The sequence below is a fragment of the Hylaeus volcanicus genome, chromosome 6 (assembly GCF_026283585.1).
Source record: "Hylaeus volcanicus isolate JK05 chromosome 6, UHH_iyHylVolc1.0_haploid, whole genome shotgun sequence".
Classification (NCBI taxonomy): domain Eukaryota; kingdom Metazoa; phylum Arthropoda; class Insecta; order Hymenoptera; family Colletidae; genus Hylaeus; species Hylaeus volcanicus.
The window spans coordinates 21,601,435-21,615,551 of NC_071981.1; the positions used below are offsets into that span (position 1 = coordinate 21,601,435).

At 39.0% G+C, this 14,117-nt stretch overlaps 2 protein-coding genes across 15 annotated transcripts in view; one reads left to right on the forward strand and one right to left on the reverse strand.

Annotated features, from left to right (window-relative positions):
• The window catches only part of LOC128878272 (calcitonin gene-related peptide type 1 receptor-like), a 113,879-nt gene that overhangs the window by 38,450 nt on the left and 61,312 nt on the right, over nucleotides 1–14,117 (forward strand). For 7 of the 14 annotated variants that reach the window (XM_054126340.1, XM_054126347.1, XM_054126342.1 and 4 more), the window contains 2 exons: nucleotides 4,200–4,273; nucleotides 5,368–5,485. In XM_054126340.1, coding sequence (XP_053982315.1) covers nucleotides 5,368–5,485 — 118 coding nt within the window. In that variant the 5' untranslated portion in view covers nucleotides 4,200–4,273. Of the gene's footprint in view, nucleotides 1–4,199; nucleotides 4,274–5,367; nucleotides 5,486–7,361; nucleotides 7,487–14,117 lie in introns of those variants that run through there. The other 7 variants (XM_054126335.1, XM_054126346.1, XM_054126348.1 and 4 more) reach the window with 2 other exon arrangements.
• Nucleotides 5,787–12,563, reverse strand: LOC128878269 (UDP-glucosyltransferase 2-like). Its single transcript, XM_054126328.1, has 5 exons — nucleotides 11,292–12,563; nucleotides 8,978–9,394; nucleotides 7,602–7,833; nucleotides 7,188–7,416; nucleotides 5,787–6,668 (listed from the first exon to the last, which is right to left on the reverse strand). The coding sequence occupies exons 1-5, from the start codon at nucleotides 11,694–11,696 to the stop codon at nucleotides 6,371–6,373; spliced, it is 1,581 nt and encodes a 526-aa protein (XP_053982303.1). The 5' UTR covers nucleotides 11,697–12,563; the 3' UTR covers nucleotides 5,787–6,370.

Consider the following 14,117-nt stretch of genomic DNA (forward strand, 5'->3'; position numbering starts at 1 on the left):
AGCTTTGCGGTTGTCGCGTTCGTTTCCGTACCTTGTTCGAACATATAGACAGAGCTTGCAATTAGTACCAAGATTAGGTTTACAAGAAAGTTTTGTCCTTCTCCGATAAATGTATCCTAAAGACGTTACCAACGCGAAGAAACCTTGCGAGGAAAGTTTACTTTCCTGTAAACCCAGATAATTAGCATACCGTTGAACAAAACAATGTAAATCGCGGGTACAAGGTCTCGCTTCATAGCGAGACCTGTGCATTGTCCGCATCACGCGCAACGATATGTCGCGCTGGTTATGAATTTCTAGGTAGAAAAACCTTGCGAAAAAGCGACGGAACTTTCCTGTAAACGCAAATAATTAGCATATCGCGCAGAGAACAATGCAGTCGACGTTGAATCGATTGTTCCTCGTGCAGTCGCAGCCTTGGTAGAGAGAATCAGATGAAACGAGGCTTCTGGTACGGCTACATCGAACTTTGGGTGTGGATATGCGTTCCTATGCATGTTAATGACGTTCATGCGACACATCAATGGCGACATCGATATCGCAGTCAAAGCGACTCTGTTGCACGGAGACTGTATCGATCATGTCAGTTCCGCGTAACAATTGAGGCACAATGTTATTAATAACGCTTCGAAAAGATTATGCCACGTTGGTGGTTGGAAAATGGTACGTGCACCTATTTTTACCGAGTGCTTTGCTATTTATTACTTTGTTTGGACTTTGTGTGGAATTTGGATCGAGAAGTTGTAGTTAAGAATGTTGTAATTGATTTTTTTTTTATATATATTAGGTGTAGAAATTAATTCCGTGTTTTGTATATACAATCATTTATGACTCTGGTTTAAGTAGAAATATTTAATCGTTATATTAGGTTGTCTCAAAAGTTTCTTCCATTTCATTAATAAGTAATACGTACGCAATATTTTATGTCTAATGTTACATTATTAAATTGCGTACGATTCATTTTGCTCCGTTACTGTTATACAATATTAACATCCGATAAATTAGGTTGTCTATTTATATAAACACTGGCACAGAAAATAATTGAGTGCAAGTCACGGAAGAAACTTTTGGGACAACTTAATGTTTCGTTAAAATACCAGTCCTTAATTTATTTCCAACGTTAAAGAACACCCGGTCAAGGGTCAGACAGCTGACCTTAAGAGTGTAAATGGATGAATAGAATTACGCAATGGATGATAGAATTACAGAATTTAACTCCGGAATCGGCGATTCGCACTTCCGCCTTTTATCGCGCAATCATGGATGCAGGAGTTAGAAATTTCCCGATTATTCGTCACGGGTTCAGCGATTCCGGTTACCCGGCGATTTGCCAGCATCCAATCGAGCGGCCAATTTATACGTGTCGTCGAGTTGAATCCATCGAGTATTGTCTCCGAAGCATGTAATGCGTCTTCCGCGACTCCTGGCCGAGTTCAGCAACATTTCCCATGCATCATGCGACTTGGTTGAAGTTCGGAATTTCTTAGAGTCTTCTAATTGCGAGGCATGGTTCAACCTTACCCACCTAGTTTACTAGAAAATCAAGGAAGAAACTCGTGGGAAGGAAAGGTTGAACTTTCGTAGTCAGTTTTATATTTCTTTACGAAATCTGGTTGGCGATTCAAACTATACTAAACTTTTGCTCGTAGTGCAGGAAAACTGTGGGCGTTGTGTCTGATTAAACTAAGGATTTAATTGGATCACCTTGCGAGAATAGAAAGTTTAAACAATGTTTAATTTTTACTAGGATCGGGGTATTTGTTGACACAATTTTGATTATTAATGAAGGTATCGATAAAGCGTTCATTCTTACATATATAGATATATAATTGTATGTAGAATTTATATTAAACAAACCCTGTATTTGTTATTCTTCCGTGTGCGTGCCTCTAAGCATAATGACCTAGTGTCTATAGCTTAGCACAACAGCAAAATTGGAGCACATGTGGCGCGCACGTGCGAAAATACAACCGTCTGTTTTCAAGGTAAACCGAGAAGCCTTTGTGTTTTATGCAATTCACGGACTCTAATAGCTTTTCTTAGAACTTTCTTCGCGGTTCATCCGTTGAAAAAGGGGAAGAGCTCGAGCGTCGTACTAGGTGTCACGACAACGAATGAAAACACAGTATAGCAATCTATCTGTAAGTAGGACGTATGGAAGTATACCGGGGAACAAATTAATTTTTTCTTATAATCTCTTCTACGATCTTACAATGCAACATGTATTCTTACATCTAAAAATTTTATCACTATTTCGCAGCCCGTTATTATCAACCATTTCTCTGCGAAATGACTTGAAAAAATTACTAAATATGCTGTAAAATATACCTAAAATATTCTCGAGTTAAAACAAAAATTAAATAAATTTCTCTTTGTGAAAAGGAATAACGAGAAAGAGTTAGTATTCGACCTCTTAACGTTGTTTCCTCCCTTAAGTACCTCCCTCAATTTAAGTCAGTATTTAAGAAACATCATCAAAACCCCTTTCAACTAATCATGTGGATGGGAACGCCAAAATTAAAATAAATTTAACGTAACCGCGTTTCGCTCACGTCGAAATAATCATCGTTCTCCGCCAATCAAATGGTCAGATAACCGCCCACGTCGAGGAATCGACCCAACAGGGGATGATATATCGTCCAACGTCGAGAAACACTGCTCTAAATCATTTTCCAGTCGCACAAGTCTAGCGAAACGTTCGTCGAATTTATCGACGCTTTGATAATCCGCAAATTAAACGCACCGGTGTGTTTGCCTGCAAATATTCTGCAATCACCGTCGACACGGTGGTTAGTGCCTTCAATTACAACTAATTTCGATGTAACCACCTAATACGTTAGCCAGCGCGCAGAGTAATTTAGTTTCCCTTCGACTCGAATCCCTCCCCGCCGTTGCAAGACCAGACATCTCGTCACGGAATGCAACGATTCCATTTATATCGAGATGGCGAAGGGATAAGGTACCCGGGAACGGAGTATGTTTAAGAAACGAGGAAGGTCTGTTGAATCTGAGAAAATTCTTTGCCTTGACGAGGTTCCCTTCCGTTTGCTATGATCTGCTGCGAACAGCGTTCGAGACTCGAACTTGTTTCGATTCGTCGACGAATGAATATGCTTTGCGGGCGAATTGTTCTGCGATTGATATTTGCAAGTCAGATGGACAAATTTGTGATTTAAATACGGTGTAGTTTAGCGAAAAGCGGAGACACTTGCGATCGGTGAGGAACCAAGTTCATTGACATGTAATATCGTCGGTCGATTCGTTTAGTTTCATTTTTGTTTGTTTGTTGCGACATGGTAGCCGAGATTCTGATTTTTATTTCAGGAGTAATTAACGAAATGTTCCTTTTATCTTTGATTCGGTGTTCGAAATTTATTTCAGGGTGAGAATTTCAGCTTTGTAGAGGTGTGCGTTTTAATTTGTTTGACCCAGGTCACGATTCACTGCGAAATTTTAGTCTAAGATTATTAAGCATGATCTTGTAAAGTAAGAAAATGAGTAGGGATTCGAACTCAATGTGAATAGTTCACAGTGACTATGTTACAAATGCTTCATTTCAGATTTCCACGATTTCTACTGTATTCAATACCGCAAAATATTTAATTTTGCAAGACAATATTTTCTACAAAACGATTGTTATCGCAACACAAATCGATTGCCTATGTCCTATCGATACACAAGTTGTTTTTCTCGATATTATTTTCGATTCTGCGAGTTTGTATTTTCCTTTGACCGGAAGTAACAAATACAATATCAGGGGGAAATATCGAATCCCGAATTTCACGTACACAGGTTTTATTTGCACAGGTGCGACCATGTATTTGCGAAGTCTTGCGAACTCTGCGATGGACCTCTTGTTTTGAATAAATTCACTACACTCTGCGTTTCGAAACGATACACTTCGTAAGCAGGAGCCAGCATGCCAACGTCGCCTTCAGGAATTTTTTTTATAGATTCAGGTTGTTAATCTTTCGGGAATTGGATCGAAGTATCGCGAAAGGGTTGGCTGAAGCCTCGGGAGCGAAATGTTTCCACCCGAACGGAACGCTTCTTTCTGATAGGATTAAGCAAAAATCGATTCGGCGAGTTCCCGTGCACCTTCGGGTGAACTTTCGTCGCGGAACGTTTCGCGATTGCGTCGATCCACAGGATCAACCATTTTTTCAACATTTTCGTTTTGTTTTCGTTTTTACTTTCAGTTCCTTGTAAACGCCCCACTCCCACGGAATATTTAAGTGACTCGGCTGTAGACCAAAGGATAATTCATTCGAGGGTAATTTATGCAATATTATTTATCATCCTTTTATCTTTTTCTTCTTTTAAACTTAACCCCCACTGGCTTTTCATGTAATAAAATTATGTAAAATGCGAACTGTTTATTTCTGCACAAACGCAATGATTCGGATCTCTAATATATTTTCTATCGAAAAGAATATCGTTAAATGTATATTTCCCGTTTATTGGAAACATCGTTCGAGATTATTAATATTTGTATTTCTCACTGCAAGTCTCGTTAAAGTCACATAACGAACGAACGGTTAAATAAATCGACGTAACATACAGGAAACTTCAGAAGATATTTAATGTCGTGTTTAACCACGTTAAATACGGTCGAACCACTTGTGTAAATATTATACACGGTCTTTGGATGTTTTTTTTTTTTTTATTTTTTATGCTCCACTGCAACCTTTAATATTTACATTTACCGACGAAAGCGGCTTAAAAACGTGTTAATTATTGAAAATGTGTTTGCTCTTGCTACAGCGATGGAAATATGTTAGCTTTCGTTAACTATCGAACGTAAATCAATTTTGACATCCAATAAAATCATCGACGATCGCGTAAAATTGCCAACAATGCATTCCGAATAAACACAAAAATAAACTTCGTTCGCACATACAAATAAACAAACTCAGATAACAATTACGCTTTCCTTTTACCTCTCAATGTAACAAAAATATTTTACCATCGCGCTTCCTAACGAACAAAAATTAATGCTCATCTTTTCCTTTAAGAACTAACTTAACGGATGCTTTGGTAACTATTTATTAATCGTTTTCGTCTTCCATCGCACTGTGCTCAATATCCCCTGTACTTACGCTACCTTCTGAAATGTGCGAATTGCGAATGTAGCATCACCTCGATAAAAGTCACGAGAATCCGAACTTTTAACCGAGGCCTTGCTCTATCGAACTAAGAAAATAAAATAAATGGGAGACAGGGAAGATTTATTAAGAAGTACAGAGTGGAAGTATAGACCCTGGCTGAAAGTTTTATTTTGTGCATTTGAAGGAAGTTTTCACGGTCGCTTCTCAAGTTTGCTCATGGATTACACCGATAGTAACTCTGAATGTTTTCACGCAACAGATGCCTGGAAATGCGACGGTGGGGAGCACCCTCGACAACGAGGCGTTCCGTCGTATCATTTTGGAAAGGGAGCAAGAATGCTACCAGTTACAGCTGATGAATTCGACACCTCCACCAGGTAAGACTAGAGTGTTTCCAATGCATGCAAATCTAATAAACAAAATTTTTGGAAAGCCACTTCGATTTTTAATTATATTCGATCGTATTAAGAACAGGTAGAAACAAGTATTAACAATAATTTTGTTTTAAACTAGTTTGCCACGATTAACTTTGTTGTATAATTTGTTGAAACGAAAACAAACATTATATAAAATTTATCGGGTTAAAATATAATCGATTGCAACTACCAATAATCCAATAGATAAAGTTTCCATTAAATTAATCTCATTTATTTGATCGAAAATTGATACAATTCTTAATAGAATTAGAAATTTTTAATAGATTTATTCTTTCAGTTATTTTTTATTAACTCGTTGAAACGTGTATCAAAAAAACTTTCCTAGTACATCAGTAACGAAGGACAAAATGTATCTAAAATTAGAGACAGTCTTTCTTGAACGTCTGAGTGATATGAAGTAGCACTATAAATTATCCAACGTATCATTATTTTATCGATAATTTCAAATGGTGGTGATGAATCGTCTAAGTTCTATAAAACACAGTTCCACGATAACTTATATCGTTATTTGTATAATACTATCTAATCAAGGAGATGATATCGGCCACTAAAAGTTTTCAGACCATAGTGGTTTTAATTGAATGAATAAAAAATTGAGTTTGGAATACTAGCGTAGCTCACTTTTTTATTTATTTCTTATTTACTTCTACTTTTACGATTCGTAGCCTCTATTTACTGTAACTAGTGATGCAAAGAACGTTATCGTCATCTTCTGTTTCATATATCGTTGGGTTCACTGAATTTTCGTATAAAACAATCTACACCCGAGCTTACAAAAAATAGACACACACGTATCCATATATACATACATACATACACAAGCACTCATTTTCTCTTTTTGGACTCCGACGAATGGCTAGGTTTTTTGGAGCAGGCTTTAGAGCCAAACAGAAGGCACGTCAGCTTTCGAAGAACAAAAATCACGACGTAGAGAGCCAACGCGAGGCAGGCAAGTATAAAGCCATAAACGTCAAAGAGTTGTTGTTGCCACCATCGAAGACGTATCGCAGGCGATCGCAGGGCGTTTCCGTTCCTCGCCGCGTATTCCACCCAGTATACAGCAGTGTCCATAGCGGTCATCGGTCTGTCCTTGAATAGCTTCGAGATTCTCTTCATGTTTTCTCTGAAAGTTCACGTTTTGTCATTCGAAGATGATGTAGGGACCAATTGTAGATAACGGATGAAGAAATCACTATACGATAATAATAAAATATAATCTCTCGATACTAGGACGTTAACGAAAATCTGGATCTTTCTTCTAGGATCGATTCTTCGTGTGGTAGAGAATCGAAAAGTCCTTTACCATTTTGCAATCTGAGGCTTCGTTACGTAGATACAAGCAATTAAGATTCACGTGTGTGACTCCTGGCGTGCGCCACTTTTATCCCAGTCAGCTGATCGCGTTGGCGCATGCGCATTCACTCGCAGACAACACGCTTTCGTACGCAAACTTTGGCTGCTTATATCTCGACAACGAAGCCTCGTATTGCAAAGTGAAAAAGGACTTTTCGATTTATTTTAGCGCAGAGAATCGATATCGGGAGAATGTACACGTTATTGGAAACGTAATGATCCCTTTCGCAATAAAAAATGTTATGTTTTAAGATCGTGGTACGCGTTTTTTTCACACGTAGGTACTTACTGATAGGTTTTGTCCGTCAAGACCTTATTGAGACTGTAGGACAGCGTTTCTTCCGTGACATTTTTCAGGGATCCGAGGGACACCGCGATATTTAGATGGGCGACGTTGTTCATGTTCGTGGGTTGGTCACCGAACAGAGGGATTCCAACCATGGGAATTCCAAAGTAGACAGCTTCTTGGATACTCATGGTACCGCCGTGGGTGACGAACGCCTTTATGTTCTTGTGTTCTAAAATTTTTAGGATATTTCCCTTGATACAGAGGAAGCGACTACGGACAACGTTAACACGAATTATACAGTACGTATGATTTCCTATACACAACGTATGGCTATTTCTTATTATTTCTAGATGCTTTAAATATTTTATAGTATTTAAGGAAAGAAATTTAAAAAAAAGTTATTCAATTACTCACTGAAGACAGAGACCTGCGGGAACCAGGATTGTACCATGACGTTCTTCGGGACTTTCGGAATTAGATCCTCTTTATGCGCGACCTTCATCAACACTCGAACAGGCGCGATGCTCTCGAAAGCGTTGAGGAAAGCTCTTTGAACAGATTCGGGGTACGTCTCGATTCTCACCATCGATCCCAACGTGAAGTACACGCAACCGTGCGTGCTCTCGTCCAGCCATTTTTGAATTTCCTATCGAGTCACAATAGCGTGGTCAAAGGTTTATTTTAGTTTTCGCGGTTTCACTTATTCGCTCGTTGAGCTAATTCTCGGGAGCCATTCAAACCTGACGTTTTTATACGATTCGGAATGCGTCGCGTAAATTGCACTTTATGACACAATTATGACCAATTATCCTCGATACTGCGTCAAAACCAACGCAGTGAGAACATGATTCTGTACCTATCATTTCAAATTTTCTTCTTTTGCGTGCCGTGCATGATTGGAAGCGATTAGAAATGTTTATTATGTTTTTCTATCTATGTATCGGATACTGGAAGGTACGATTAAAGAAATTCAAGGTCCATCAAATATGCAAACAGTAAATATTGCTTGTCAGACTAAATGGAACAGTATAGTTAATTATTGAATAAATTTATAGCAGCGTATTCTGACCTCTTCTAGGATTATTGATTATTTCTATTAATCGATAAGCACATTTAGTTTTTAGTTTCGAAAACATGAATTCAAGTCCAAACTTCGAGACACAGACAACGTTTGCGTGTACTTTAAAGATCAAGAAGTACTCGAAGTTCAAAGTTTAAAAATGATTTTTTCCCTTTTTGTGGATTAGCTTCTACGGTGGAAGTTCCGATTGTGCAGGTGATGCCAACTTACATCACGCTCGAGAAAAGCGATAACGAATGAAACGCGATCGAGGCGTCGTTTGGAGTGTTTCTGATTAGTATAGCTACATTGCGATAAGATCGGTTAAAATGTACACTTGGATTTGTGGACTTAATTGGAAATCGATTATCGAGTTGTCTGTGACTCGTGTCACCAAGAAATATCGTTCAGTTATTTATAGTATATTTTATAAAATATTTTTCCTGATTTCTTGGGAATTGAGCACTAAAGAGAACGTCAACAAAATAATACGAATGGTCACCGACGATTTGTGCTTACACATACCCAAATTAATTTTTATTTAAGTCATCTAATTAATTCCAGTAAATCGATTTCCATTCGTGAAAGCATTACTTCGTGTTAAAGTTCATTTTGTCTTCTAAGCATCTTAACGTGTGCTTCGTCTCTTTTATATATTCACGCTTGTACATTTACACTCGTCACAAATGCGTAACTATCGTATCTAACAAAAATTGAAACGTTCACTTACCGGGGAAAGAGGATCACCCTGTTCGGTGATGTGCAACCCACCGATTTCGATGACTCCGTTCGTCATCGGTTTAACCCCGTTCAGGCTGTGATGCGAGTTGACCAGAATCACCGCCAGATCCTTGTGAAGCTCCATGACCGACTCGTCTATGTTGAAGTGTTTTTTCACGTATTCATCTTCCATTCTCATGTAGTATTTCAATTGCATGCCGACAAGGTTCGTTAGCACAGTATTCATCAACCTCTCGTAGAAGGTCATTTCTGGGCGATACGGGCTGAACAAGCACGGCATGAAGGAAGGATTAAACATGTTCCCTGTGACGTCCGAGACCCAGTCGTGAAAAGTCGATGCCATAACGCCCACCATGGGAACGTTCAGGTGACGACCGAATCCCAGAAAGCATGGGAACATGAACAACTGGAAAAATATCGGGAATCAATTGGACTTTGTTTTCTGTTGCTACTTTTGTTGCTTTTACTCGCTGCTTTCTAGTCTTTATTCAATTTTAGTTCGATCGCTAGCAAAAAAAAGGGGGTTGAGAGGCACTGATCCAATTGAATCGTTAAGACTAAACGTTATCTAACTTCTAGAACCGGTTTTTCTGACTGTGACCAATATGGTGACCGAGACCATTATGGTCGCTAGGAACATTAAAATTCCAAATTCGTTTCAGTACCACTTTTGCATAAAAATCATTTCTTGCTGTACAGGAATCATCCGTCTAAGAATTGAAAGGAAAGATACTAGTCGGTCTTCAAAATTGATAGGAAAACCTCATTTGTTCGATAAATAACAGTAAACAGTTCCCGCTTTTTAAATGTCACATCTATTTTACGATACAAATTGAATTTTTTTGTATATCACGGACTCTGTGCACTATGTGTCGATAATGTTTTTCAAACGTATAATAACGAGTGGAGACGATAACGGTGTTGATAGCGATAGTGTATGCACTCTGATTGCTGTCGACATCAATTGCCAGTGTGTGCGATTATGTACGCTCACCAAGCATCGTTCGTCGCACAAGTCATGTAGATTAAATGATTCATAACTGCGAATTGTAACATATTCCTCTTATATTTTACTTCGCCAGGTTATATAACTGATTATACATTCACTTATCGTTCATTCGAAATATTTTACGAATTTATAATGTGATCCTGATAAATCGTTGAGCCAAAGAAGCTTTAGGATTTTGTTTTTAATGAAACAGTTTGGAATACATACGATTTTCTTACTATAATTTAATTTACACGATGACAGTTAAACATGAAAGTTAATCTATTTTTTATATTTTATATATTCAAGCATTCGTACGCATCCTTGTATATTTTTCTGTATTTACACTCGCCATGAACGCATAAATAGCCGCAGTCTACCGATAAGAATTCTCCGTAAACATTGTGTTAAAAACTAAAAACTTAATGCACCCTTCAGCTAACCTTTTACTTTGACTAATTAAACATTGTACAGGCTGCGTTTTAATTTTCAATCACCGTGTAAGAGGAGATTGGATGTCACAGGAATATCGTATTTGCAAAAGACCTTGTACATAAATCCACGGTTTCGATTTATTCCACGTGTACGAATTCAAATATTCTCCGCAGTAAGAATATATAGTCGAATCAGAAATTCAACATTGTAAACATTGTCTTCTATTAGCTTCCGCGAAGCAGCGCAAATAGATGGAAGTGTTAGTTGCATCACGTTGTTCACAAAGGAAATTACACGGTGACAACCTCGCTAACGTGGAAATGCCTTGTAACGTGGAAAAATCATGTCGTGTGAAAAATCGTGTGAAAACCTCATTCTTCACCCTATGGGCGAATATCAATCCTCCTTTTTAGTAATCGAATGCAAATGCAGTCGAAACTTTTAATTAAAAGTTAGAAGACATACAGGGGAAAAGAAAAGCAACGAAAGTGCACGGTGAACATCGTTTCTGTCGTTCAACTTCTGCGCGTTAAAATAGAACAATTGTTTTATAATTGAAACTTCTCGATCAGCATAACGATTAAAACCTTTCTCCACTTTCTTTCCTTACTTTTCTTTTCTCTCGTACCTCTTTCAACTTCTAATTAAAACTTTTGTATTTTGCGGTAGATACAGCCAGCCTCGTAAGTACTCGTATCTTCAACATCTATCGAAGAAATTTGCCTAAATTAAATTATGGGTTTAATGTTTTCAAATAAATTTTTCGTTAGAAGTATATACGTGGGTAAAGTTTATTCACATACATATTTATAGCGAAACGTTTATTTGAAAAAGTTAAACCTATCAATTTAGGCAAAACCTATTAACACGTCTTCCTTACCTCCACGATGACAAGATCGTACGGGGGATCCTTGGGCGGATTGTGTATCAGCTGCTGAATCTTCTCGTGTTCCAACAAGGCGCATATCTTCGTTCCGAGCGTCCGTACAAATAATTCGAAATCTTGCCCTCCTACGTTCCTCACCATGGACGCGTTCATACTGTTTATCACTGGCTCCAGCGTGCCATCCAGAGAGATGTCTCTGTAATTCGGCACCGGTTTCTTCTGTGGGAAGTGACTGACGACGTCCACTTGATGGCCACGTCTCGCCAGACCCATAGTCAGGGCTTGGCCAGTGATCCAATGGCTCCTTCCATTCAACGGGAATATGGCCAGTATTCGCAAGCCATTTGCCACGTGACAGCAGCCCAGGATCGTTAAAAGTATCGACAGGTGAAGTCTCATCTCGCCGAATGATTCGAAATCTCGAACTTCACTCGCAACTAACGCTCAGAGTTCAGCCGACGAAGTGTTTGGATCCAGGATCTCTTCTAAAACTCGGAGGTTGTTGTTTCGAGAGTTCACGTTCGATAGCGTTTAGGTATTCTCGTGGAACGATTCGCGGGTCCACGAGACACCTGCTCGACCACTCTTTACGCTCGGACGATTCGCGTGCTGCCGACCGTAGGCAGCTACTGACCATCGGTCGTAGTCACGGTTAGCTTTTTGGTATCGCGCGTATCAGCGCAAGATTGCGTCACGTGTCGGTGGCTGTTAGCAGCGGCTACGAACTGTTTCGGAGCGGAGCTAGTGGCTGGAGGTCACTTTAACCCTTTCGTTTTCTATTCGACACTCGTTTCTCTTTTAGAAATTAATTGGAGCAAACTAAGCTCGGCTCGTAAATCGAGGGCTATAGTCAGATAAGGGCAATTTATAGAGATTATTAAGATGTCGCCATTGTAATTTGACCAACGACAAGATATATTCACTAGAGTTGAAAGGGTTAAAGGGCAGACCGCTGCGACGTGAAATTTTCAAATTTTTTCTTTCAAAACGACGCAAGAAATGCGTTAAAAACGATTTTTTAGACTCGCCAGGCGTAATGTGTACTTGCTGGAGAAGCTAGCAGTTGTCAATATCGCTTATGCTATGTTATCGGCATTTTCTGTTCGGAAAAACACACCGCGTTAGAAGCGCCAGAAAAAAAGTATCTGGCGGACACACGATAATTACTCGATCCTGGAGAAAGCGTCGAACAAAACATCGATCACGCGGTACACACGATCTGCCTACTGTTTGATAACACTGTTATTCGAATAAACAGCGATCGAGTCGAAGATCCGACTCGAGTGCTGTAAACGCAGCGACTGCGAGAGACACGAGGGGACTGATCTTCGAATTCGCCTCGCAGGCTATTTGGAATGGCGGAATCTATTTGCGTAGCTGTGGAAACAGTCGAACAAGACGGATCCGAAAGAGTCGTTCGAAACTTTAATGAGTCACGATTTAAATTCCTAATTGAGAAAATTAAATTATTCTTCGACTTCGAATCGGGATATTCGAATAGAGAACGTCTGAATATTTACGTCCGTAAATTCTACGGTATTTATGGTTCTACGACGAAAAATCTTCCAAGTGATCTGAACTGAGCTTGGTAGTTTTAATGTTAATGGTTATTACTAAACTGCGAAAGTTTATGCGTTTATAGCGAGTAAAAATGTTGGAAGATGTTTGAGGATTTGCCCAAACGCGAATATATATAAAATATTAAAAATAATACACGTGTTAGACTGTTTGGAACCTAGGACATACTTTCGTTTAAGTTTCAATCGTTCTTACGTGTCTGTGAAAATATGAATTTGCATAAACATCCGCAGTCTAGTCGTTGCACTATTTTTTCGAGAATAATCGACGAAAAGGAATGAAATTCACCGACGTTTTCGAGCTCTTAAAATTTCATTCGAAAACTGTTCGATGTTCCTAACTACTCTGCGTAACTACCGCAGAAAGAGATCTAAACTTCGAGAATAACTTTTCGCATAATCCGTGGAATTCAGTTTAATCTCAGTTCGGAACGTATCCAATTTCTCTATGGTAACTCCTGTTATACTGTCTTCCCCGCGAGGAAGAAAACTTATGCTTCTATTCCTGCCCGTTGCCGTTGACCATTTATTCCAGGTGGCAAGTTTTAGATCCACGGCGATTCGTAATAAATAACGAACGAGGAAACTAATCGAGTTTAGAAAATTATGGGTAGACTGGAAATTTCGTGAAATGAAATTTCGGAATGAGGAATTAGGAATTGTACTCCGAGTTATTATGGACCAGTCATTATTTTTGCAACGGAAAATATTTAAATAGAAATTGAAATAATAGCTAAGTATAATAATTGAAATGTGTCACTCGTCGCTTAAAGATCATTTAAATCGCCCAGTTACACGCGCACCTGTGACTGTTACTTTTTATATTCTCCAATGTCGAAGTTATAGTACGGAATAGCGAAAAGGTAAAACTAAAACTACGGAAGAAGAATTCGTCGAGAGGTTGCCGACTACCTGAAACAGGTTTCTTAACCGCGAACAGGTGAATACTCACGCGAATAACAACCTACCTCTCTTAAATTGCATCATCCTCTCTCAGAATGATGGACCGCAAGTCGAATCGAGTCGAACGTGTAACGGTTCGACAGTCACATTTCAAGTTTCCAACGAAAGGATCCATTTATAGATACACTGGTACAATTATTCGTGTACCAGTTATTATCCGGGTAACAGAGCCGTGTCTGTATCTAGCGAGCCACCTTGTGCCTTCTCTAAATATTTAAACCGAATCATTCGTCGTAACTATTCTCGTTTCTCACGTCCACGGAGCGAAGGGATTAAAGTG

What these genes read in the sequence shown, in the direction of transcription:
- LOC128878269 (XM_054126328.1), bottom strand. Translation starts at nt 11,696, where the DNA reads ATGAGACTTCACCTGTCGATACTTTTAACGATCCTGGGCTGCTGTCAC. An exon ending in CCCGCAGGTCTCTGTCTTCA is followed by an intron (nt 7,417 to 7,601) that starts GTGAGTAATTGA and finishes TAAAAATTTTAG; the next exon opens with AACACAAGAACATAAAGGCG. An exon ending in TTGACGGACAAAACCTATCA is followed by an intron (nt 6,669 to 7,187) that starts GTAAGTACCTAC and finishes GTGAACTTTCAG; the next exon opens with AGAAAACATGAAGAGAATCT.